The 23,970-nt window shown below is 40.7% G+C and overlaps 1 protein-coding gene across 1 annotated transcript in view; it reads left to right on the top strand.

Annotated features, from left to right (window-relative positions):
• The window catches only part of prss12 (serine protease 12), a 130,300-nt gene extending 106,751 nt beyond the window's left edge, over positions 1-23,549 (top strand). Inside the window, 3 exon segments of the mRNA XM_033023467.1 lie at positions 4,565-4,687; positions 16,612-16,892; positions 22,463-23,549. Of these exon segments, the coding sequence (XP_032879358.1) occupies positions 4,565-4,687; positions 16,612-16,892; positions 22,463-22,770 (712 nt within the window). The 3' untranslated portion in view covers positions 22,771-23,549.
• Positions 23,550-23,970: the final 421 nt, after the last annotated feature.

Genomic DNA, 23,970 nt, shown 5'->3' with positions numbered 1-23,970 from the left:
AGCAGAGGACATAAGTTTAAGGTGAAGGGCAAAAGATTTAACAGGAATCTGAGGGGTATGTTTTTCACACAAAAGGTGGTAGGTGTATGGAACAAGCTGCCAGAGGAGGTAGTTGAGGCAGGGACTATTACAACATTTAAGAAACAGTTAGACAGGTACATGGATAGGACAGATTCGGAGGGATATGGATCAAACGTGGGCAGGTGGGACTAGTGCAGATGAGACATGCTGGGCCGAAGGGCCTGTTTCCACACTGTATCACTCTATGACTCTATCTATCTTTCCCTCTCAAACCCATTCTCCTGCCTTCTCCCCATTACCTCCGACACCCGTATCAATCAAGAATCTATCAATCTCCTCCTGAAAAATGTCTATTGACTTGACCTCCACAGCTGTCTGTGGCAATGAATTCCACAGTTCACCACCCTCTGACTTAAGAAATTCCTGCTCATCTCCTTCCTAAAGGAATGTCTTTTAATTCTGAGCCTGTGGCCACTGGGCCTAGGCTCTCCCACTAGTGGAAACATCCTATCCAAATCCACTCCATCCAGGTTTTTACCAGGCTGGGACAGACGGCAACAGCTTCACACCGTACCCCAAAGCTTGTGTCCTGTCCTGCATCACCCAAGGCAGCAGAGACGTTATAGGAGAGGGCAAGCACCGTAACAAAGTAGCTCACGATGGTTTGGGTAACATACAGGAATGTCTATGCATGTCACATCATGAATATTACTGAAGAACGGTCTTGACCCGAAATATAATCTATATCTTTTCTCCAGAGATACTGCCTGACTCACTGAGTTACTCCAGCATTCTGTGACATGTCACCTATCCATGTTCTCCAGAGATGCTGCCTGACCCACTGAGTTACTCCAGCACTCTGTGAAACGTCGCCTATTCATATTCTCCACAGATGCTGCCTGACCCACTGAGTTACTCCAGCACTTTGTGTCTATTTTCCCTTCACCCATCTGCCCAAGCCCACTCTCCCCCCTCCTTTCCTATGTTCCTTTTCACCCATAAATCTCTCTCTGCCTTCACTCCTCTTTCAAATCTGCTCTACTTATCTACATGAATTTTTCTTCTTCACTTTTTAGTCATAGAATGATGCAGTGTGGAAACAGGCCCTTCAGCCCAACTTGCCCACACCGACCAACATGTCCCATCTAAACTAGTCCCGCTCACACGCGTTTGGCCCATATCCATCTAAATCTGTCCTATCCATGTACGTGTCCAAATGTCTCTTAAACTTTAGGATAGTCCCAGCCTTAACTACCTCCTCTGGCAGCTCGTCCCATACACCCAGCACCCTTTGTGTGAAAAAGCTACCTCTCAGATTCCTGATAATTTCTGAAATATTGGTCATAAATTTGGTGCAAAAATGCTCCAAAATAAGGCTCAGAATGCATCAGAAAGCATCTAAAACCCTGAGCTTCCAGGGCCCTTAAGCTGGCCCTGGACCCTGGCATCGAGGGACTTCACGCTTCGCGCTCGTGATGTGCGCAGCGCGCACATTATTTCACATTAAGTTTTTTGTAATCCTGTCATGCCACCCCCCTTTTTGTAAAGCTTCATACGGGCCTGGTAAGTGTGCCAAAAATGTCTTCATCACCGTCTCTAACTGTGTCACCACCTTTAAAGATGTATGTACCAGCACCACTAGGTGTCGTTCTACAACACTCCCTAAGGTCTCCCATTTACTGAGTAAGCTGCCCGGGTATTCTCACCAAAATACAAAACCTCACATATCTAAATTAAACTCTTGCATTCCTCAGTGCATTTGAACAGCTGATCAATTTTAAATGCTTAATTAATGATATCATGATCAGAAAAAGCATATTATAAATGTTCCACTTGAATTACATTCCCTTTTTAAACTATCAAGCTTTTGTAATTAACTATATTTCTCTCCTATGTCATATTTTTCTGTCCACATAGATGATAATGTGGCACATAGAGTCTGTGCCAGATATCAGAGCAATCCCAGCAGTGAACACAATCACTCATCAATTGAGCTACTGGACATATGGTTAATAGTTTTAGATTCCTAGGTATCCATATCACCAGAAACCCATGGATGACCAAAGAGGTCCGCCCCTTAATGACATCCAAGTCTGAGGTGTTTCAAGGCAGGAAGCCCCAATGTACTCAAAATCTAGTCATCACCTTAGCAAAGCCATGAGGGACACCAATTGGCAATCTTGAACTAAGCCATTGTCACATATTATCCAGACAGACACCTGCTGTATACAATTTGGCAATATATTGTACTGTATTGTTTATATATGTACTATATTGTTTACAATTTTGATCACCCTGTAATAGGAGTGATACCACTAAGCTGCTAAAAGTGCAGAAAATGTTTACGAAGATGTAGACTGGACTCAAGTAACAGAGAGTTGAACAGTCTAGGATCTTAGTCCTTGGACCATAGAAGACTCAGAGGTGATCTTCTAAAGATGTAAAAGGGTGATATATAGGTATATGAAACGAGCTGCCAGAGGAGGTAGTTGAGGCAGATACTATCACAATGTTTAAAAAGCATTTGGACAGGTGCATGGATAGAAACATAGAAAATAGGTGCAGGAGTAGGCCATTCAATATGTTCATGGCTGATCATCCAAAATCAGTATCCCATTCCTACTCCGGGGATAGGATAGGTTTATAGGGATATGGGCCAAACACAGGCAGATGGGACTAGTGTAGATGGGGCATGCTGGTTGATGTGCAAAGTTGGGCCAAAGGACCTGTTTCCACACGTATGACTATGTGCATGCATCTCTTAGTTTCTGTTGCACGTCTCTTGGAAAATTGATGGCCCAACAGTAAAGGAGAAAAAAACAATGCACAGCAGTGTTTTGGATGATTTTGAAATTGTGCACCAAAAGTGTATCAGAAATTCAGTGCTCCAACATTTTGATGTTAATCACACAAACACAGTGATAGGCAAAGTGATCCGTGGCTTAGTAAGGGATCATACATTATGTAACTAGGCTTCATTTTGGATTGTTTTGGTTGGTTCCGCAACTTACTGGGTCCCTGTGCAGATTTGCTTTCAGTGGGAGTACATCTTGTGATGCTACAGGCACTGCTCCACTTACTGATGCTGGCAAACGCTGCTATCCTGACACAAGCTTTGAATGAAGAAATCTCACCTCAACTAAGTTCAAAAATGTTGTTATCTTATTCTTTGGTGTTCGGCTTAGTAGCCAGAGGATACATTCTTCCCGCATCTGTTGGCGGAAGAATTATTTACATTTCACCCTTCTTTCTTCTAAATTCTTGTGGACATCGTCCTGATCTGCTCAGTCTATCCCAATTGGACACACCCTTCAGCCCGAGAATCAGATTAATAGGAAGATATATCTAAACCAAGATTTTCAATTACAAGTTGGATACAAAATATGTGATTATCTGTTGGTGCCAAGGAAACAATGAAAGATTTGACAGTTGAATGAGGTAAAAGGGGAAGAAACTTGGAAAATATTCAAAACATTAGAGATGTCTATCGTCACAAGGGTAATAGATGTTAAATGTTCAGTCTTTTTCATGGGTAGTGGAATGAAGAATGAGAGAACATAGAAGGTGAGAGGAAAGATAGGGATCTGAGGGGTAACTTTTTCACACAAAGGCTGGAATGAGCTACCAGAAGGAATGATTGTGCCAGGTACAATAACAACACATAAAAAACATTTGGACAGGCGCGTGGATGGGAAGGATTAGAAGGATATTGGTGAAACATGGGCAAATAAAGCAACATACATGGGCATTTTGGATGGCATGGACAAGTTGGGCTAAAGGTTCTAGTTCCACGTTGTATGACTGCGATGCTATAACTCTATTGGCACTTGGGTTCAATGAGGATTTCAAACTACACGCCAGGGGTTTGACTATAAGATCAAGTTCAACAGTACCGGCACAGTGTCGCACCACTTCTGGTGATGCATTTCAAACAAGATGTTTAATTGAGGCCTAACCTGGTCCATAAGAACATTAAATACCCTGAGGCACTGCTTCAAAATGTTGCAGGGTCTTCCTTTCTGAGAATATTTATGCCACAAACAACATGAACAAAAAATAAATTATTTGGACCACTTGTTCATTTGTGGAATTTTCTGTACACTGACACAAATAAAAGTAAGAAATGCATGTTTCTTATGTTCGAACATTGATACCAATGACACCAGGGATGCAGTAATTCAATGACCAGAATGTGCTTTGGGACTGTGCAAGGTTTTGAAAATGCATTATAAAAGTGCATTAGAAAAAGTATTTTGACACTTTTGCACCTTGGCACATTGCAAAATTGCTTCTGCAGTGTAAATAGAAAAACAAAAAGCCAAATAATATATGCTATTTGAAATTGGTTCTTCAGTTTAGTAGATAATGAAAATGCAATTGAAACATATATTTTTCAATGCTAATGTAAGCAATCAAAGCAGCAATGGATGAGATCTCAACAAACACCTGCAAGGGTAAGATTCTCTGTCAGGTGTGGGTGACAAAATCCGTGTGCTCACGGTGATTAACGTATTTTTAATGTTTGGCTTCCTGCCTTACACAGGGGCGGGTGGCCTTGGCAGGCAGCCATCCGACTGAGATCATCCCACAGAGAAGGGAGATTGCTGTGTGGTGCCACAATCATTGGCAGCTGTTGGGTCCTGACTGCAGCTCACTGCTTTAAAAGGTCAGTCTTTTAATTGAAATCATTTAATCAACATAATTAAAAGCAGATAATGATCTTTCTCTCTGGAGGACTATTGTAGTCTCGTATAATTTGCTGCAATTGGCTTTGACTGGCTCGATGGAAGACATATTTCTTTGGTAGGTGTTGCAGGTGTTCATCATATATGTGTCAGATTGCTCGGAATAAATGGAGTTTCTGCTGAAGGGATCACACAGACAGTTAAAGACTCTTCTCGTTTGCAGCAATGCTTCTCAAACACTTTCAGCTCCAATTTTCTTTTAGGTAGTATAGATTATCTTGCAATAGGAAGAAGAAGTGAGGACAATTAGGGCACAAAATGTTTCTGGTCTGGACTATTACCAAGAGTGGCTCGGTAGCACCACCACTGACCAAGTCCAAAGAGTAAAGCTGCAGGAGATTATGAGATAACTATGATAAGGGAATAGGCTGAAGGTTCAGTGATGAATGACTCAACTCTTGATACCTAAATGTCACAATAAACCAATAAATCAAGGATGTAATGCAAGGGACAAAGTGCTGGAGGAACTCAGCAGGTCGGCGAGCATCTGTGGATGGAACAGGTAGGCGATGTTACAGGTCGGGACCCTTCTTCAGTCTTTCCATTTGAAGGTTGCTCAAACAACAACTACAAAGCTTGACGTCATTCAGAACAAATCAACTTCCTTGTTGAAACAAGGAACTACAGATGCTGGTTTACAAAATAAGACACAAAGTGCTGGAGTAGCAGGTCAAGCAGCATATCTGCAGAATATGGATCCACATTGACTGAAAAAGAGGATCCGACAGAGAATTAAGTAAAGTTCAGATCTATTGCCGGTCTGAGTGAGTGCAGCCCGGAGCTGTGGGAGGGGCAGAACGAGGGTCTGCAGGTGCTGGCACAGGGCAGAGAGTGCAGAAGGCAGGACATGGAAGGAGAACTGTGCAAGAAGTGGTGGATTGAGTATAGGTACTTGAAACCCTTGTTGGGCCCGAACAGGGACCATGTTCTCCAGAGATACTGCCCGGCCCATTGTTACTCAAGCACTTTGTTTTTTTAATCAACTTGCTTGATTGGCACATCTATTCACAAACATGTACACTTCCCACCTCTAGAAAAGGTATGCTATATTTAAAAGATGCAATACAAAAAAATATTCCCAAACATGTTTTTTATAAGCCCCATCAAACTTGCAAATAACCTGCAGGGACAAATGCACTGCTGTTAAAAAACACCATCTTCTGCAAGTTCACCTCTATTTTGTATGCCATTCCTACTTGCAAAAATGTTGCTGTATCAAAATCCTGGAACTCCCAACCTAAAAGTATGAGAATACCTTCACCAGAAATCCTGCACCTGTTCAACACTCCTCAACACCCGTTCAAGGAGTACTTGGAATGGGGAATAACTGCTGGCTTCACCATGGGTGGCCACAGCCCTTCGAAACATACCAAAAAGATAGCTGTAAGATCAATGTTATTCATCAAGACCAGGCTAAGGACCAGGATAAATGATGACAGACAGTTCATGACCTTGTACATGATATCATCTTTAGGTTCTGAATCATATCTACTGCACCAATAGACTCAGCCACTGTTCAAAGCATCACTCCCATAGTACTCATCTACCAACAATATCAGTCAGGACTCAAGTTCAAGTGAGTTTATTGTCATGTGTCCCAGATAGGACAATGCAATTCTTGCTTTGCTTCAGCACAACAGAACATAGTAGGCATTTACTACAAAACAGATCAGTGTGTCCATATACCATTATATAAATATAAACACACCCAACTTTGTGTTTTCTGTGGTTTTATGACACACCACATGTCACAAATTGCATGCATTTCTCACAATTCAGCTATGACAGCTATCACATGAAACACTCACACAAACTTTCCTCATAGTTGCATTGTAAGGTAGGAAGACGCAGATGATCGTTGGGGCCAAATGTGATTGCATCCTCTCTCTCCAATTGAGAAAACTGTGTCGGCCATTGTGTGAGGGGCCATGGCTTAGCTTGTGGCTCTTTATGAAGCTGAAACCACAAAGGTTCATGGCATCCTTACATCTTATTCTCCTTTTATTTTCCACTTCCCCTCTCCACCTCATCACTTTGCTCTACAATCTTAGAGGAGTTGCACAGCGCTGAGATAAGCATGCAGATCATACATTGCATTTACCACACCACCTCCCCACCCCATGCCTCTCTTCACCATTAAACTGTCAGACTGCTTTTCCTGTCACGGATAGTCCAGGATCTATAGTCTGGTTAAGCAGTGATAGAGAGAGAAGAAAGAGTGAAGGAAAAGACTCTCCATTTTCATTCTGAACCAACAAGTCAGATACTGACTGTGCATCTTTCAGAAGTTGCGTTGGGGAAGGGGTTTGCAAGTGAATGTTCATGAGGCAGGGGGTGGCCCACAGAACAGGGGGACTGCTGTGGTAAATGCCAGATCATGAGACAGATAAGATGCACATTGATTCTGACTCAGAGAATACTTATTCTCAGTTGATGATATACTTCACAACATTGAAGTATATCATCCATCGGGTGGCGCCACCACGGTGGCTGCCTCGCCAACAGTCTGTCAGTCCTCTCTCTGTTTTTATTATTTTAAGTATGTTTTAAAAGTATGATTTAGTGTTTCTTGGTTTGCTTTATTGGGGAGGAGGGGGGGGGGGAAATCAGGGGAAACCTTTTTTAGTCACTTACCTCGACGGAGATGCGATTTTTCTCTGTGCGTGTCTCTGTCCCCCCCTGCGGCCTACAACGTGGAGTGGTGCGGCCTTTCCTGGAGACCGGCCCGGAGCTTCAAGTCGTGGGCATGGCGCGGACTTTAACATCGAGAGCTGCGATCCTTTGCCCCGTGTCGCCAGTGGAGCTCCAACTGTAGGGCCTGTGGACTTTAACACCGTGAAGCCGCCGTGTAAGAAGAAGCCGACTCAGGAGCTCCATGCCGTGGAATGTTCCAATCCATCCCAACGCTCGAGTTTCCATCATCCCGACGAGAGGGCTTGAACATCGGACCGTCGGTAGCGGCAAGTGCGGAGGGTTCAAAGCCCCCGACCATGGGTGAATGATGGATGAAGATGACTGAACTTTATTGCCTTCCATTATACCGAGGAATGTGGATTCCACTGTGGTGGATGTTTGTTAAATTTTATTTTATGGGGTGGGTGTATTGTTGTTTTTCACTTAGTATGGCTGTATGGTTACTCAAATTTCACACTACCTTAGTTGGGGAAGTGACAAAAAACGCGAACTTGAAAGAACTGCAGATGCTGGTTTAAATCGAAGGTAGACACAAAATGCTGGAGTAACTCAGCAGGTTAGGCAGCATCTCTGGAGAGAAGGAATGGGTAACGTTTTGGGTCGAGACCCTTCTTCAGCATGGAAGTAATCAGCAACTCCTTTCTGATGCACGAGGAGCCCAATGTTGCAGCTTCCACTGCAGCATAAGTATAGGTCAAATACCATTTACACAGCAGTTACCCTGAGCATTTAAGCTCAGACATCTATCATAATAGATGTAGACATCTGTGTACTAAGGAGTGTCTAGGATGGCACAACAAATTAAGGGCCTGTCCCACTTGGGCGACCTAATCCGTGAGTTCTGGCGAGTTTGCCCTTGACTCATACTCGCAGCATGGTCGACACGAGGTCGGAGGTCTTCGTAACTCTCCTTCAAGCTCGAGAGGTAACCATGGGAAAAATCTATACTTTTTTTTACTCATAGGTTAGTCGTAGTAGGTCGGCATGTTAGTCGTAGGTAATCGAGGGTAGTCGAAGGTAGTCGTAGATAGTCTTCATCATAGTCGAAGGGAGGTCGAAAGAGATTGAAGGTCGTCTTCACTCTCCACTATTCAGTGTCTAATTTTCCCGAAGTTAATCGTAGCTAGTTGAAGCTGGTCTTCAACATAGTCGAAGGAGGTCGAAGGAGGTCTTCTACATAGTCGAAGGAGGTCTTTAACATGTCATTTTTTTTAAACTCTTCTAAACTCGCCAATTAGGTCGCCCAAGTGGGACAGCCCCTTAACTACTGAGGTTGCAGATGAGCAGTCTGAGGGAAGTGACAGCAGCTCTGTTGAGCAGGAGTCTGCTATCCTCTCTCAGAATGACAACCTCTCCAAACCAGCCACTGCCACTGCTGGTAGGTGGGACTAGTGTAGCTGAGACATGTTGGCCGGTGTAGGCAAGTTGTGCCGAAGGGCCTGTTTCCGCACCATATCACTTTACGAATTTCTATCTCAGAGAAAACAGCACTCGTAGTCGGGATTGAACCCGGGTCCCTGGCACTTAAAGCACTGTAAGGCAGCAACTCTACTGCTCTGCAAATGTGCCACCAATGTTCTTGGTGTGACCTGTCAGGAAGCACAGACTGCTCCTGATCATGTTGGGCCTTCAAAGTTTGCAGCTGGTTGTATTGAAAGTCCTCACCCTTCCACCAGCCGTGCCACTGTGACTGTGCTGCAAGAAATGTATAACAGCTGGTAGAAAGATGAGTTACAGTTGGAAGCGGTCAATCATCCCAGCCTTGGGACATCACGGCAGGAGTTCCTCAGGTCGTGTCTACAGCTACAGCATCTACAGCTGTTTCATCAAAATGTTATTAGTGAGGATTGCACAGTTCAATTCCATTTGCAACTCCTCAGAAAATGAGGCTGCCCATGCTTATGTGCAGAAAGAACCTAGAAATAATCGAGCATGGCTAATACATGGGAAGTAGTATTCAGGCCACTATATCATGGAAAATACCCATCTCCAACAGGAGAGTTTAATCACCATTACCATTCCTGAGTCACCATCAACATGAGGATTGTCATTAACTGGAGAGTCAATTGTTCAGCCGTATGAATACTGTGGCAAAAGTCAGAAGCTGAGTATCCTGTGGTGAGTCACTCACTTCCTGACCCCAAAGACTTTCCACTATCTACAAGTCACGTGAGTGATTCTGATTTCCACCTACCTGGACAAGTTAAACCCCAACAACACTCAAGAAGCTTCATCAATACAAAGCACCTACCTTATTTGAACCCCAATTTCTATCACCACATGGCTCTGTGTACCAACTAGAGAAGCCACTACAATTACTCTCCTGAGCCACACTAACAGTATTTCCCAAAACTGTGGCCTCTACCAGATCAAAGTCATGAGTTTCAAATGCATTGGAATGCCACTACTTACATGTCCCCTCCATCTCACACACCAAACTTACATGGAAATGTTTAATCAATCCTTCACCAAAATCCAGTAACTGCACTATGAAAGTATCTTTAGCAGAAGGTCTGCAGTGTTTTAAGAAACTCACTTACCACCACTTTCTTGATGGGCAATAAATGTTGGCTTCGGCAGTAATGCTCAGATCCTAAAAAGAAAAGGACATTCAGAACAGGCACTAAAGGAATGCACAGTTGTTATTTGTGGATGTTTACATTTGTTTTGACCTGCTTTTAATTTATGTTTAATATGTAGTTAATTGCTTGTGTAGAATGTTGGTTAGGTGTCCCAGAAGGTTCCCACTGTGATTCAGAAACTTCCTTTCAACATCCCAGAGTAACAGCAGCTTTAAGTAGCTTTCAAAGCACTTTGCAATGACCTTTACTTCCAATCATGTTGAGGTAATTAAGCAAGGGCAACCGGTCAAATGTTAGACACAAACCACAACTTCATTAAAAAGCAATAAATGTTTTTTATATATGGCAATTCACTCATTAATAGTTCTCCAAAATTCATTGTAGCATGTTTGGACCACTTAGCCAGGATCTTAACCAAGATTATGCTTTAAATGTGGGATAAAATATATTTCAAGAATCCATGTTAGTTGTTGAATACCTGAAAGGTTTACCCAAAATGATCCATTAGTACTTTATACAATTTATATTCAATTTTATACAATTTTTATACAATTTAGCAATTTGATTCTTTAAGTTTTAACTTCTTGCAAAACATTAAATACTCTTGCAGGAACTCCAAGCAAAATTGTCATAATCAACTAGTGAAAAAATAATAATATTGCCTTTTAATTGCTATTTCTTGATCGAGGATATGGTACTGATAAATCATCTGTCCCAGTTTCGTTTAATTCATTCTAAGACATAGATTTTTCCATGATTTGTGGATTTCTGGCTGACTTGGTGCCAGGAAAATTCCATGTTAAAATGTATCTGAGTTATTTGATTATATTGCAGGCAGCACGTGCTTTGTGGATTGTGGGACTTGGGATGAGGTAGCCGCGATCATATTCCTTTTTACAAGCTACAATGTAAAACAATCATTACATGCACAGTGCGCACATGGTAAAGCAATGGGGAATTCTTCCTTCAATTTAAGCCCTGGTGAAATATGAACTGCTGTGCAGTAAATAAATCACAGCGTTGCTTTCCAGTGACTGTCAGTGAAAGGCACTGATCACAAGGTAATTTCATCACTTTATTCTTATGACTCTCTGCTTCGGCTGTGAGCACAGTGGTTAAAAAATCATCATAACAAGTGAGCAGTCAAATTTATGTTGCAGGCAACTGGAAGAGAAAGCTTTCAAGCCAGGGGCACTGACTTATGAAATAAAAATATGCCTTGTATATTATTTGGTGTGCATGATTTGGTGTCAGTTAGCAAATATCAGTAGTGATAAAATAAGTTGTTTCTCCTCCTTTCCCATGTATTGATATTGTTTTTTGCTTAGCTCTGCACATTCTGTCATTTTTCAAAGAAACCTTCCCTGAAATATACCAATGGTGTTGCATGAAAAATAAATAATAATTTGTGTCAATATTTGGAGTAAAATTTTCTTCAAGAAAGAGAAACCTGTGTTATGGCTCACACTATCCTTTTGCAAACATTACAAAAACTGTGCTCAGTTTCCTATCGTCTCTATTTGGAAATCATTTCAGGGAGCAGATAATTTGCTGAAATCAAGAAAATGTGTGAGAAACTGCATGGGGAAAAATGGATGATTTTCACTCTTTTCACTGGTTGTTGGTCAGATTTTGCATCCAAAGCCACTACTTGTGATGGCAGTCTGCCCGCTCTCACTGTTCTTGATGTCAAAGGTTGCTCAAACTGATTGTTGCACATTGTTGCCCAAATTGGATTTAGAGATCCAGATATTATACCCTGTAATAGTCTTGGGTTGAAAATATACCAGAAAGCTATACTCCAGAGGTGAGGTGAGAGTTACCAGATGTATAATGTCTCCAAAGACTTACAGGTTGTAGGTTAATTGGTTTGGTATAATTGTAAATTGTCCCTAGTGTGTGTAGGATAGTGTAAGTGTGCTGGGATCACTGGTCGGTGTGCGAACACGGCGGGCTGAAGGGCCTTTTTCCACGCTGTATCTCTAAACTAAACTAAACTAAACCAAGTGGCACTGATCATTCTTGATGGGAGAAGTTCGATGATAATTGCAGAATGTCCAATTCTGTTCATTATTGGTCTTCAAAGTAAGTTATACCTAATAATATCGACTGGTGAGTTGGTTATTGGCAACATTTGTGCCCTAAAACTGTCAGGCAAAGATTGCCTGAAACAAAAGAGAGTTTAAACAGTTCTCTTTAAAATTCAAAATCTTTACCGTCACTGATTTACAAGGATGGTACCAGGACCTGAGGGCCTGAGCTACAAGGAGAGGTTGAGCAGGCTAGGATTTTATTCCTTGGAGTGCAGGAGGATAAGGGATGATCTTATAAATGTGTATCAGACCATGAGAGGATTAGATAGGGTAAATGCACAGAGCCTTTTACCCAGAGTCAGAGAATCGAGAACCAGAAGTCATAGGATTTCATAGGAAACTAAGGGGCAATGTTTTTACATAAGGGCTGATAGATATATGGAACGAGCTGCCAGAGGAGATGGTTGCAGCAGGTGCTATCACAATGTTTAAGAAACATTTGGCCAGGTACATGGATAGGAAAGATTTGGAGGGATATGGGCCATTAGCAAGCATGTGGGAGTAGATAGGGCAAGCTGGTCGGTGTGGGCAAGTTGGCCAAAGGGTCTGTTTCCATGCTGTATGACTATTCCTGTTTTTCTCAATGAAAAAGTGCAAAACCTTTTAATTTTTCTTTTCCAGTTGAAATCAAATAGAAAAATATTTAAGACCAATTACTTCTTTCGATATTGGAATGGAAATAGTTCTTTGATAACTCTGTGGTCATGGATTTACTCCAAGTTAATTAATATCTTGGCAGTCTCTTGAAATCATTCATCAGCACCTCAAGCATGATGGGCTTGGAACCAGAATATTTAGAGAAATGTAGAGGAATTTGTAAGCCATGTTATTTAATGTTCTCTCCTGTTCTCTTGTTGTTGTTCTATGTCTGGTTCAGATTCCCAAGATGTGAATGTTTCCAATGGCAAATTGATTAGACGTTAAGTAACTATGATCCATGCCTATGCCTAGTTCAAAGAATCAAGATGACTATGTTGAAGTAGCTCTCTGATAATTGCTTGAATTTCATGGTCAGCGGCAAAATGACTGCACTTGCAGCTGACCTCAATGAAAGCACACTACAGGGAACCTGCAATCAATATTGCACACATTTCACTGTTTCCAATGTTATTTGCTCCCAGGCTTCACTTCAAAGAGATCATCAATGTCTTTAGCTGTGGCAGCACAAAGCTGAATAAGAAGCCAAACACATTACAGGAAATCTCAATAGCAAAAAATCAAGAGAGAAATTGTGCATTTTCAGTCTAAATTTTAATCAGTTTTCAGTGTTAAACAAATATTGCAAATTACATATTTACTTAAAAATAAAATATAGAATTTTATTAATCACACTACAACATACTATGACACATAAGAACGCGTTAAAAAAGATAATCTATCAACATATTAAAAGACTGGATTTTGAAGTGGAATGCCAACAGCTCCATGTTGAGTGGTAAACATTTCCCATATAAGTGTTACCAAATCTAGGATTTCTGCTTGAACGTGGAATCCTGAACAGGCTGGACATTTTTTCCCAACGTTTTTTCAGGTTGTTTCTGATGATGGGCTCTCATGGAGCAAAATTGCAGTAATTCCCCTAGCACTTAAGGTGGGGTGTTTGCCAACAGAACATGGGCCAAGTTAGATCAGGCACAGGAACAGCATCTCCATTAACATGCAAGGTATTAGTTAATTTATGTTTGATTGAATTAACTGAGTTTAGCTAATGTTTCTAATGTTTTAAAAACAAATTGTGTTTTATTTTATTTTTTATTTCATTTTTTAATACTTTATAATGTTATAATAAATAATTTCAGGAAAGTGGGTAGCATCATAAATAGTGAAGAAGTTTATCAACAATTGCAGCAGGATCTTAATCAGTTCGGACGGTGGGCTGAGTTAATGAAGTTTAATACAGATAAGTGCGAGGTATTGCATTTTGATGAGTCAAACCAGTGCAGGACCTTCACAGTGATTAGCAGGGCTCTAGGCAGTGTTGTAGAGAAGAGTGAGTCCTTGTGAGAAAAGTGCGAGTCTTTGGTGAGGAGGCTGAGGGAAGGAGGCTACATTTGTTTGAAATTGTGACTTTTGTCTACTGAAGAAATGGCAGGCATGTTGGTGCAGTGTGTTTCCTGCAGGATGTGGGAAGACAGGGACACTGCTGGTGCTTCTGGAAACTACACCTGCAGAAATTGTGTCCAGGTGCAGCTCCTAACGAATGTATTAGGGAACTGGAGAAGCAGCTGGATGACCTCGGGGCCATCCGGGAAAACGATAGTTTCCTGGGCAGGACCTACAGTGAGGTTGTCACGCCAAGGATACAGGAAGAGCAAAGGTGGGTGACTGTGAGAAAGGGGAGTAAACGTGGAGTGCAAGAGTGGCTGTACCATATAGAAACAGGTTCACCCTTTTGGGAGCTGTCGGGGCAGATGACGCTTCCAGACCGAGCGGCAGAGGTCGGTGGCTCCAATACTCGCGATGAGACCCACTGGTGAGACCGACGTCGGGCAGAACTATAGTGGTGGGTGACTCCATTGTCCGAGGTGCAGACAGGAGATTCTGTGGCAGCAGGCGAGACTCGTGGATGGTTTGTTGCCTCACTGGTGCCAGGGTTCAAGATATCACAAACCAAATTCAGAACATCCTCGAGAGGGAAGGTAAACAGCCAGAAATAGTTGTGCACGTGGTCACGAACGGGAAGAAGAGGAAGGAGGTTCTGCAGCCCGAGTTTAGAGAGTTAGGAAGAAGACTGAAAAGCAGGACTTCTAGGGTGGTTATCTCTGGATTGCTTCCAGTAATGACCGATCAGCTAAAGGTAGGGGGTGGAAGATTGCAACCTTCACGTGGTCCGCCCTGTTTCGACGAATTCAGATTCAGGTTCAGATTCAATCTTTATTGTCATTGTGCAGTGTACAGTACAGAGACAACGAAATGCAGTTAGCATCTCACCCAGAAGAGCGAACATAGAATGCAATCAACCCGGCGTGCACAATCAAATAAGATCAAATAGTACATGTTGTCCTACAACTTTAGGAGAAGAAGAAGAAGAAGAAGAAGAAGAAGAAGAAGAAGAAGAAGAAGAAGAAGAAGAAGAAGAAGAAGAAGAAGAAGAAGAAGAGAAGAAGAAGAAGAAGAAGAAGAAGAGAAGAAGAAGAAGAAGAGACGAAGAAGGAAGAAGAGAAGAAGAAGAAGAAGAACAGAAGACGAGAAGAAGAAGAGAAGAAGAGAACAGAAGAAGAAGACAGGAAGTAAGAAAGAAGAAGAAGAAGAAGAAGAAGAAGAAGAAGAAGAAGAAGAAGAAGAAGAAGAAGAAGAAGAAGAAGAAGAAGATAGCTTCGGACTAACCACAGAGGACAACAGTGAGCAACAAAAGCTCACCACTTACAGGGAATGCTGGGTAACATTAAAAATAAAGCAATTACAATCCATACATAGCAAAATGTAGAATCAAGGAACTACAGATGCTGGTTTACACAAAAGGACTTCAAGTGCTGGCATAACTCAGCAGGTCAGGCAACATCTCTGGAGAACAGATGACATTTTGAGTCGGCATGATTAATGATTAATTATTATGGCTTAGTATGCCTCTATTTTGCTTAGTTCACTATTTTGCCCAATATTTCATACTTAGATTATTTAACAAATACAATAAATTTCAAACTTTATTGGGAACACTGCAGAATATTGTAAACTATGGACAAAGGTTGAATCACTGACAATAACTGGGATTTTCATGTTAAACTACACATGTTGCAGAAATACCAAACTTGCGCCAGATTCATAGTACGAATGCCAATAAGTTAGTGCCATTAAAATAGAAAATTTCTGGCCAATAATAGTGAAACTTATTATGTCTTTGCATGATTTTCATTTGTACAGAATTTTCAAAATTATGCGAATGTTAAAAAAATGTTAAGCTCTACATTTTGTTTGATATTGTAAAAGTCTCATCTAATGCTTAACTATTGAAAGATGAAAAAGCTCTTTCCATTTTCCTTTCAAATGTTCATAATTAATCACCATGGCCTCCAGAGAAACAGAAAGGATAGGTTGCTTGATATGTATAAAACATTTTTATTAAATAGTTCCTATAAATATATATCTTCATTATAACTAGTGAATATCAAGCCCTAGATTCAATTGAGCTTTCTTTGCTGCAGTTTGTTTTTCATTTTAATTCTCTTATCTTGATTCAATAATACACTCCTACACAGTTCACCTAATGAACACAGCACAGTAGTTTTCATTCCTACTGAAAAAAAACTAGATTATGCCGAGAAATTCATCCTCGGTCAGTGACTTTCAATGCACGATCTTGCAGCAACAGGATGCTGTACCCTGCTTCTGAAGTTCAATTCATTGAAACGAACACTTAGCACAGGCCTATAGATATTATTCTTTTAATAACCCTAGGTCTATAATTCATTAAGCTTGTGCCATTACTATGTTATATGTTCTATTAAATAAAACTTCCTTCCTAAATTGCTTCGATAGGCATGGCAACAACACAAAAAACTACATTGTGCGCGTTGGTGATTACCACACATTAGTATCTGAAGAATACGAGCAAGTTCTTGAAGCGAAAAACATTATTATCCACAAGGACTATAAACCTGATGCTAACGACTATGACATTGCATTGGTAAAGCTTGAAGGTGACCAGGAACAGTGCATCAAACTCAATGCCCATGTCCTTCCGGCATGTTTGCCACACAGAAGAGAACGTACACCAAGGAAAGGTTCGAACTGCTACATAACTGGATGGGGTGACACAGGTAATAATGAATATTATGCACTTGTATCCCAAATGCTGAATGAATTGGGAGAATAAATTCTCCCAATAAGTTCTCCATAGAATTTATACTATGGAGAATGGAGCGTAACTGCCATTCATTGAAGCTAAATAGTTCTAGATCTTGGTTATTGGTCAAATATGATAGCCAAGGTTCAGCAGATTTTTTTTCCCTCAGGTTTGATAAAATTGAGTATGTATTTATTAAAGAGTTCAAGGAACTATTTATGTATAAAACTAAAATATACTGTAAAAGTAATCTGGAAGTATAAAGAATTATTGCTACCATTCATTAGGAATTTTGTCAGTCATTAGTGGAGATGTAGGTGTTCAAATACACTAATGGTAGTTGAATCATCAGGATTATAATGATTTTTTGATTTCTGCTATCTCCACGAAGCCATGAATAAGATGTAGATCTTGCTCCTGACCGTATTACCCTGCATTAGGAGAGTTAAACACTTACTGGAGTGCAATATTGTTGCTAATGTTACTTTTCTATTTCTTGCTTTGTGTTTTATATGATAAATCACTATGCCTTTTGTTTGCGATGGTATCACTAAACTCAGTCAAAGTAATTGCATCACAGAGTATGGAAACAGTCCATTCAGCCTATCTGTGGGCATCCATCCATGCTAATCCCATCTTCCAGCACTTGGCCCTAAACCTTTAATGCTTATGCAGATCAAGTGCTCATCTAAACAGCTCTTCAATGCTGTTCATGACTCTGCTCGCACCACTCCCCCCTGCAATGCATTCCAAGTACTTAACGCTCTCTTGGTGAAAGAGTCAGCCTCAAATACCATCTAAATCTTCTACCCCTTATCCTAAATCTATGTCCTAAATAAAGTTTGTGTTTCTTACACTATTCAACCTATTGAGAATAAATTCAAACTATTAGAGCTGAAACCTGTAGCCATTCCAGTGAACTCCTGCTACAACTTGAAGTTAAATCCCTTTGAATGGCCAGAAGTTGGGCCATAACTCTAATGATTGACTGGCGGATTTTATTTTTGGGGGGAGGGGGGAGGGGGCAGGAGCCGATATTCTGTCCATCACGACTATGACAATAGATCAAGGAGTGCGTGGGAACTCAAAATGTTGGAGCTTTTAGCTTTCAAGTTGCCCACCCTACCTTCATGCTTCACCTTCCTCTACTATCAAATCTGCAGTCTCTTTTCTTTCTAATTGTCATGAACATCAACTTTTCAACATATTACGTAAATTCATGGTACTTTGAAAGGCAGCCTGAGCTATGTTATGCCAGCTGGGCACAGATATGTTATGGCCCATATACTGCTCCTTGTATCCTTCTTGCAGCTCTCAGCCCGTATGCAAAAACAAATATCCACCTTCCAAGCAATGCAAAATAATAACATAATATTAAGGCAGTGTAACAAATCAGGGCAAATTATGCAACTTCCAAAAGCAAGCTGTATTAGCTATTAAATGAGGGTGCAATTACCTCTAACCCACTTGTATTGTTTTATTTGATGGTAACATTCAGTGTTAACTCCTTGCATACATCACTGAAGGTCAACAGATGTTTGATACAAGCAGCCACTTAGTTTAGGGACATCAGCATAGTAATAATCCTGGCAGCGATCTTGAATGCACCGTCTGAAAGGATATTGGAAACAGATTCAAGCAAACTTTGAAAGTGAACAGGACAGAAACATAAAAGGCACAGCGATGAGAAAGGGACAAATCTGAACAATGCTTTCAAATGTCCGGCACAGGCATGATGGGGGAAATGCCATCTTGTGCTAAGCTAAAAAGCAATAATAAACGGACATTGACCAGAGATCATTAATAATTACTTATCTTTCTTGTACCCGAAACCACTTTAATGGTTAAACACAGTCAATCATTAATGTATAATTATGTAGATAAAACGACTGGAGTTCTACTGTAAACTCTTATCATATTTAACTGTTCAGATCTAAAACAAAGGTTGCTCAGCAGGGTTGCTGGTGATTTGATTGGAGTGATCGTTAATGAGGTCGCACACTAATAACTTTGAAGCTTTTCCTAATATGAACCTTGGAGTGTTGCGCAGCAAACTCCAAATTTCCCATCATTTGATATCTTCCAGGAAACAAAATTTGAAATAGAAAATGAAAAAACACATGAAATAAATATTAATGTGGGGAAAAAAAGGATTGCTATAAAATTGTGGTTTTGGTGTCTTTTTCCAAAAATTGACATTCAAGAACCTTTTTTTAAAATGACCTGCACCTTGCTTGTAAACCTTCCCCTTGTTTGGAGGTTTTTGGGATTATAATTTGCTGAGTAGGGTTCCGTGAATTGGCAGTGCACATTACCAAGTGCATCTGCCCCTTGAAGCTCCTAATACTTGTTGCAGAGGTGTATATGGTGCACTACAATTATGAAGTCATAAGTAATAGGAGTAGAATTAGGCCATTCAGCCCATCATGCCTACTCAGCCCATCGTGCCTAATTATGCCTGATATAACTTTGCCTCCTAACCTCATTCTCCTGCCTTCACCCCATAATCTCTGACACCTGTACTAATCCAAAATCTATCTATCTCTGCCTTAAAAAATATACCCTGACTTGGCCCCTACAGTAGGTATGTTACAATACTTACCTTCAGCGGCACTGCAATTCTGCCACTGGCCGTGTGAGCAATTTTGGCGCGTTTGAGTGGGGGGGGGGGGGGGGGGGGTTAAAACGCAGTTTTCTCCAACCTGGTCCTGGATTATATTTTGTTGGAATGCAAGTTTTTGCTGAAGAATCGTTCCGATGGCCGTTCTGTGTGTTTTTAAAAAAAAATTTGCCCGACAAGTTAATCGCTGGAGTGATTTTAAAATCAGCTTCTGAAGCCGTCAACGCCAATAACGGGGCCGGATATTACGTAGGGGACTGGTAAAAGAAAGTCGTTTATTTTCATGTATAAAAGTGTTTCTTAAGATGCATTTAATTCACATTTTAAGTTGCGAAACGGTGATTTTTTCCCCTGAACGAACCGGCAGTGTTTTTTCTGCCGATTTGGGGTTTACATCCACTGCAACCGCAACATTCCAATTGATCGCGTTCCAGAAAAACCCACTCGCAAGCTGATTTAAATGGCCATTAATTTACAGGTATTAAACATAAAAATTCCTTCCATTTGGCCTATAAACCCATGACAATGAGATTTAAAAATTATGTTATAATGTGAATTCTTGTATGAATGTTATTTGGACACTTAGGCTATTTATCTAAAATAACTGAACATTTCTTTCAGTTCTCTTAATTTTTAAGAAAGTTCTGGGCTTTTGACTGTTCTCGTTCACAGCTTTTGTGTTAAGTCAATGAAAAAGCAATAGGGAACAAGATGCTAATTTGCCGAGTATGAAAATGGCCATAACTTTTTTAATACTGAAGATATGAATGTGAATTAGGTGTCAAATTAAACTTCTTTTTATGCTTTATCTGATGGGATAAATTACAGATTTGATTTTTAAAATCTCAAAATGTTGTAACATTGCTACCTACAGCCTTCTGTGGCAAAAACATCCACAGATTCAGCACCCTCTGACTAAATAAATTTCTCCTCATCTCCTGCCTAAAAGAACGGTCATTTAATTCTGAGGCTATGGAACAAGCTGCCAGATGAGGAAGTTGAGTCTGGGATTATCTCAACATTTAAGAACCAGTTAGACAGGTACATGGATAGGACAGGTTTGGAGGGATATGGACCAAGTGCAGGCAGGTGGGACAAGTGTAGCTGGGACATGTTGGCCGGTATGTGCAAGTTGGGCTGAAGGGCCTGTTTCCACACTGTATCTATCTATGATTCTATGACTATGAGAAGAATAACTGTTATCGTGCATAGAAACATAGAAAATAGGTGCAGGAGTAGGCCATTCGGCCCTTCGAGCCTGCACCGCCATTTGATATGATCATGGCTGATCATCCAACTCAGTATCCCATCCCTGCCTTCTCTCCATACCCCCTGATCCCTTTAGCCACAAGGGCCACATCTATCTCCCTCTTAAATATAGCCAATGAACTGGCCTCAACTACCTTCTGCGGCAGAGAATTCCACAGATTCACCACTCTCTGTGTAAAAAATGATTTTCTCATCTCGGTCCTAAAAGACTTCCCTCTTATCCTTAAACTGTGACCCCCTAGTTCTGGACTTCCCAAACATCGGGAATAATCTTCCTGCATCTAGCCTGTCCAACCCCTTAAGAATTTTGTAAGTTTCTATAAGAAATTGCAGTTCATTATGATATATAAAACAAACACTAAAGTGGGCTTACTCTCTGAAACTACTATTTAACTGTGGAGCGTGAATGTTACTTCCAGCTTGTACTTATATATAGATCTTACTCTGCAATTAAGAATTTCATTGTTCCATTTCAGGACATATGACAATAAAACACTTGATTCTTGACTGCAAACTTCATTGAACATTGGGGTGTAATTAATTCTCCAATATGTATTGGCTAATGATTCAATTCCAATTATTTGCAATCAGGTATTAATCTAATAATGAGTTAAACATTGACACAATATAATTCTGGAATAGAACTTGATGTAACATATGGACTCTATTGGCAAATTGGTTTGAGAGGAATCAAAGCAATATAGTCTAATCATGTTTATCAAAGTCTAAATATATTCTGTACATCAAGAGTCGGTATGAAATGAATATTCAAGGCATTGTAGGGGTGAAATTGGTTTGCTTTTGCCAGCTGGACATAGGGAATGGTCCCAGTGCTGTATCAGCTAAGTCTTGGCCAAAGACAGCCATGGGACCAGGTCCTCATTTATCTTGATGCCTGCTGCCCATTGCCAGAATGTTCAACGGTGAAACAAATTAAATTTGTGGCTATTGTATTGCCAGCTGGGTCCCCTAAAAGAGCTTCATATGGGAAGTAATTGGGAAACATGAGAATTGATCACTGTTTCTAAGCCATTGCTCTTGCAGTGGAAATAAAAGGACATCTCCTCCTCCTATTTTCAGTTGAGGTGTAATGGGAAATTTTGGTGGCACTCCCAGAGCTTCAGAGTACTTTTTTAAAGTGCCACTGTATTTGAAACTTTACAATGTTGATTATCCAAGAAAGAGTCTCTGCCCTGCTGTATTTAGGACAGCATATTTACAGGTAAGTTTCCTGATACAAACAATGTATCCACCTTTCACTTATGCAAAGTGCCCAAGATGCAAGCCCCAGACACCTGTTTATTTTAACCTTCACCAATTGTAAGGCATGCCCTTCATGTCTGGGCCTGGATTGGTTTGTAATTAATTATTGGAAATTTGTGAGTAAAGTTCCTTATATTCATCATTTTATTATGGAAAATCGTAAGTCAAAATGAACTACCTTACTCATGACTGTAAAAGCGGAGTTGGGCCAAAGAGTCTAATTGTGTGCCGTATAACTTTATTACTCTGTGACAAGTTCTAGGTTTTGCATAATCACATTGTATGGAAAGTATGTTTTGCCATTGCCATCAGAGTTTTCTGATGATGCATAAAATGCTGGTATATCAGAAATTTCACAAAAGAGCAATTCTTGCTTTCTGTCTCTGCTGCAGGGAGAGCTTATTCAAAGACGCTGCAGCAAGCTGCCATTCCACTGCTTCCCAAAAGACGTTGTGAAGGCCGATACAGGCAGAGATTCACCAGCAGGATGCTCTGTGCAGGAAACTTACTGGACCACAAGCGGGTAGACAGCTGCCAGGGCGACAGCGGTGGGCCACTGATGTGTGAGAAAGCAGGAGGCCGCTGGGTAGTGTTGGGTGTGACTTCCTGGGGACATGGCTGTGGTGTCAAGGAAACCCCAGGTGTTTACACCCGAGTGTCTGCTTTTGTGCCTTGGATTGAGCGTATGACTAACCTGTGAGTAGCCAGGATCAGAAGACTGGTGCATGTTGCTAATTGATCATCATGCATCCCTTATCTTCCATTTCTTTCCCTGTGAAGGAGCTCCACAAATTCACTCTCCAACAACAAGAGCACTTCAAGGAGTCAAGGACCAAGACAGCAACCTCATTGTGGAGCTTCTGTAATTAAAGAGCAACAACAGAACTGGAGAAGTGGTGGTGATTGAGTCAATCGTTTGGAGGACAAAAAACATTTGTACGGGATTTTAACTTGTTGCAAATATGTTGCACAATATAAAATGTACAGACATTTTGAATTTCCAGCGATTTTAATTTTCCTGGACGGGGAACTCATGGTTAAGAATAACAATATTTATTTATACTTTTTCATATTTTGGTTACTCGGTGGTGCCATATTGTGGAGAAAATCTGTACAGCTGCATCACTTTAGTTATGTTAAAAGCAGTGCACTAAACAAGCACAGAACCTTGCCATCTTTAAAAGATCCATTCATCCAGACTGTACGTTAAATACATGGGGGAGGTGTAGAACAGTGTCAACACTCCATATTCATGCTATGTCAACATCAGTTATATCTGAATTAACTGAGAAAATTGCACTAGCTTGTATAAAAAGGTTTTATTTTCTCTAGTTTTACTAAAAGCACAAAGTGCGAAGAACCAACATGAACTAAAATGTTCAGTCAATTATTTGCCCTGAAATTTTGTTTTTTACTTGAAAAATTGTATGCACTTGTTTTTAAACTGCTTGCCACAATTATATACAAACTACAAATGAAGATGCATTGTCAACTTTATTGGTTCCTGATGTACCACGAGTTTAATGAGACAAAAGCCACACACAGTTCACTATAAATACCTAATGGGCAAATTTTAGTATGAATTGATAAACAGATGTCGGGAATGTGACAAATTCAAGGTGGAGTTCAGCAATCTGTAAAAATGGACAGGCAGTGTAATAATTTTGATCCACGCCGCGTAGCACTAAGGTAGTCCACTCAATCATATCCCAAATGGAACATAAAACAGTGCAGCACAGGGACAAGCCTTTCAGCCTATAATGTTTGCATCGACCATGAAGCTAATCCAAACTGATCCCATCTGCATGCACATGGTCCCTATCCCTCTATACCTTGCCTTTTCATGTGCCTGTCTAAATGCTTCTTAAACGTTTCTATCATATTTGCATCTACCTCTGGT

This window comes from Amblyraja radiata, chromosome 1 (genome assembly GCF_010909765.2).
Source record: "Amblyraja radiata isolate CabotCenter1 chromosome 1, sAmbRad1.1.pri, whole genome shotgun sequence".
Taxonomy (NCBI): domain Eukaryota; kingdom Metazoa; phylum Chordata; class Chondrichthyes; order Rajiformes; family Rajidae; genus Amblyraja; species Amblyraja radiata.
This window is presented reverse-complemented; position numbering and strand designations above follow the sequence as displayed.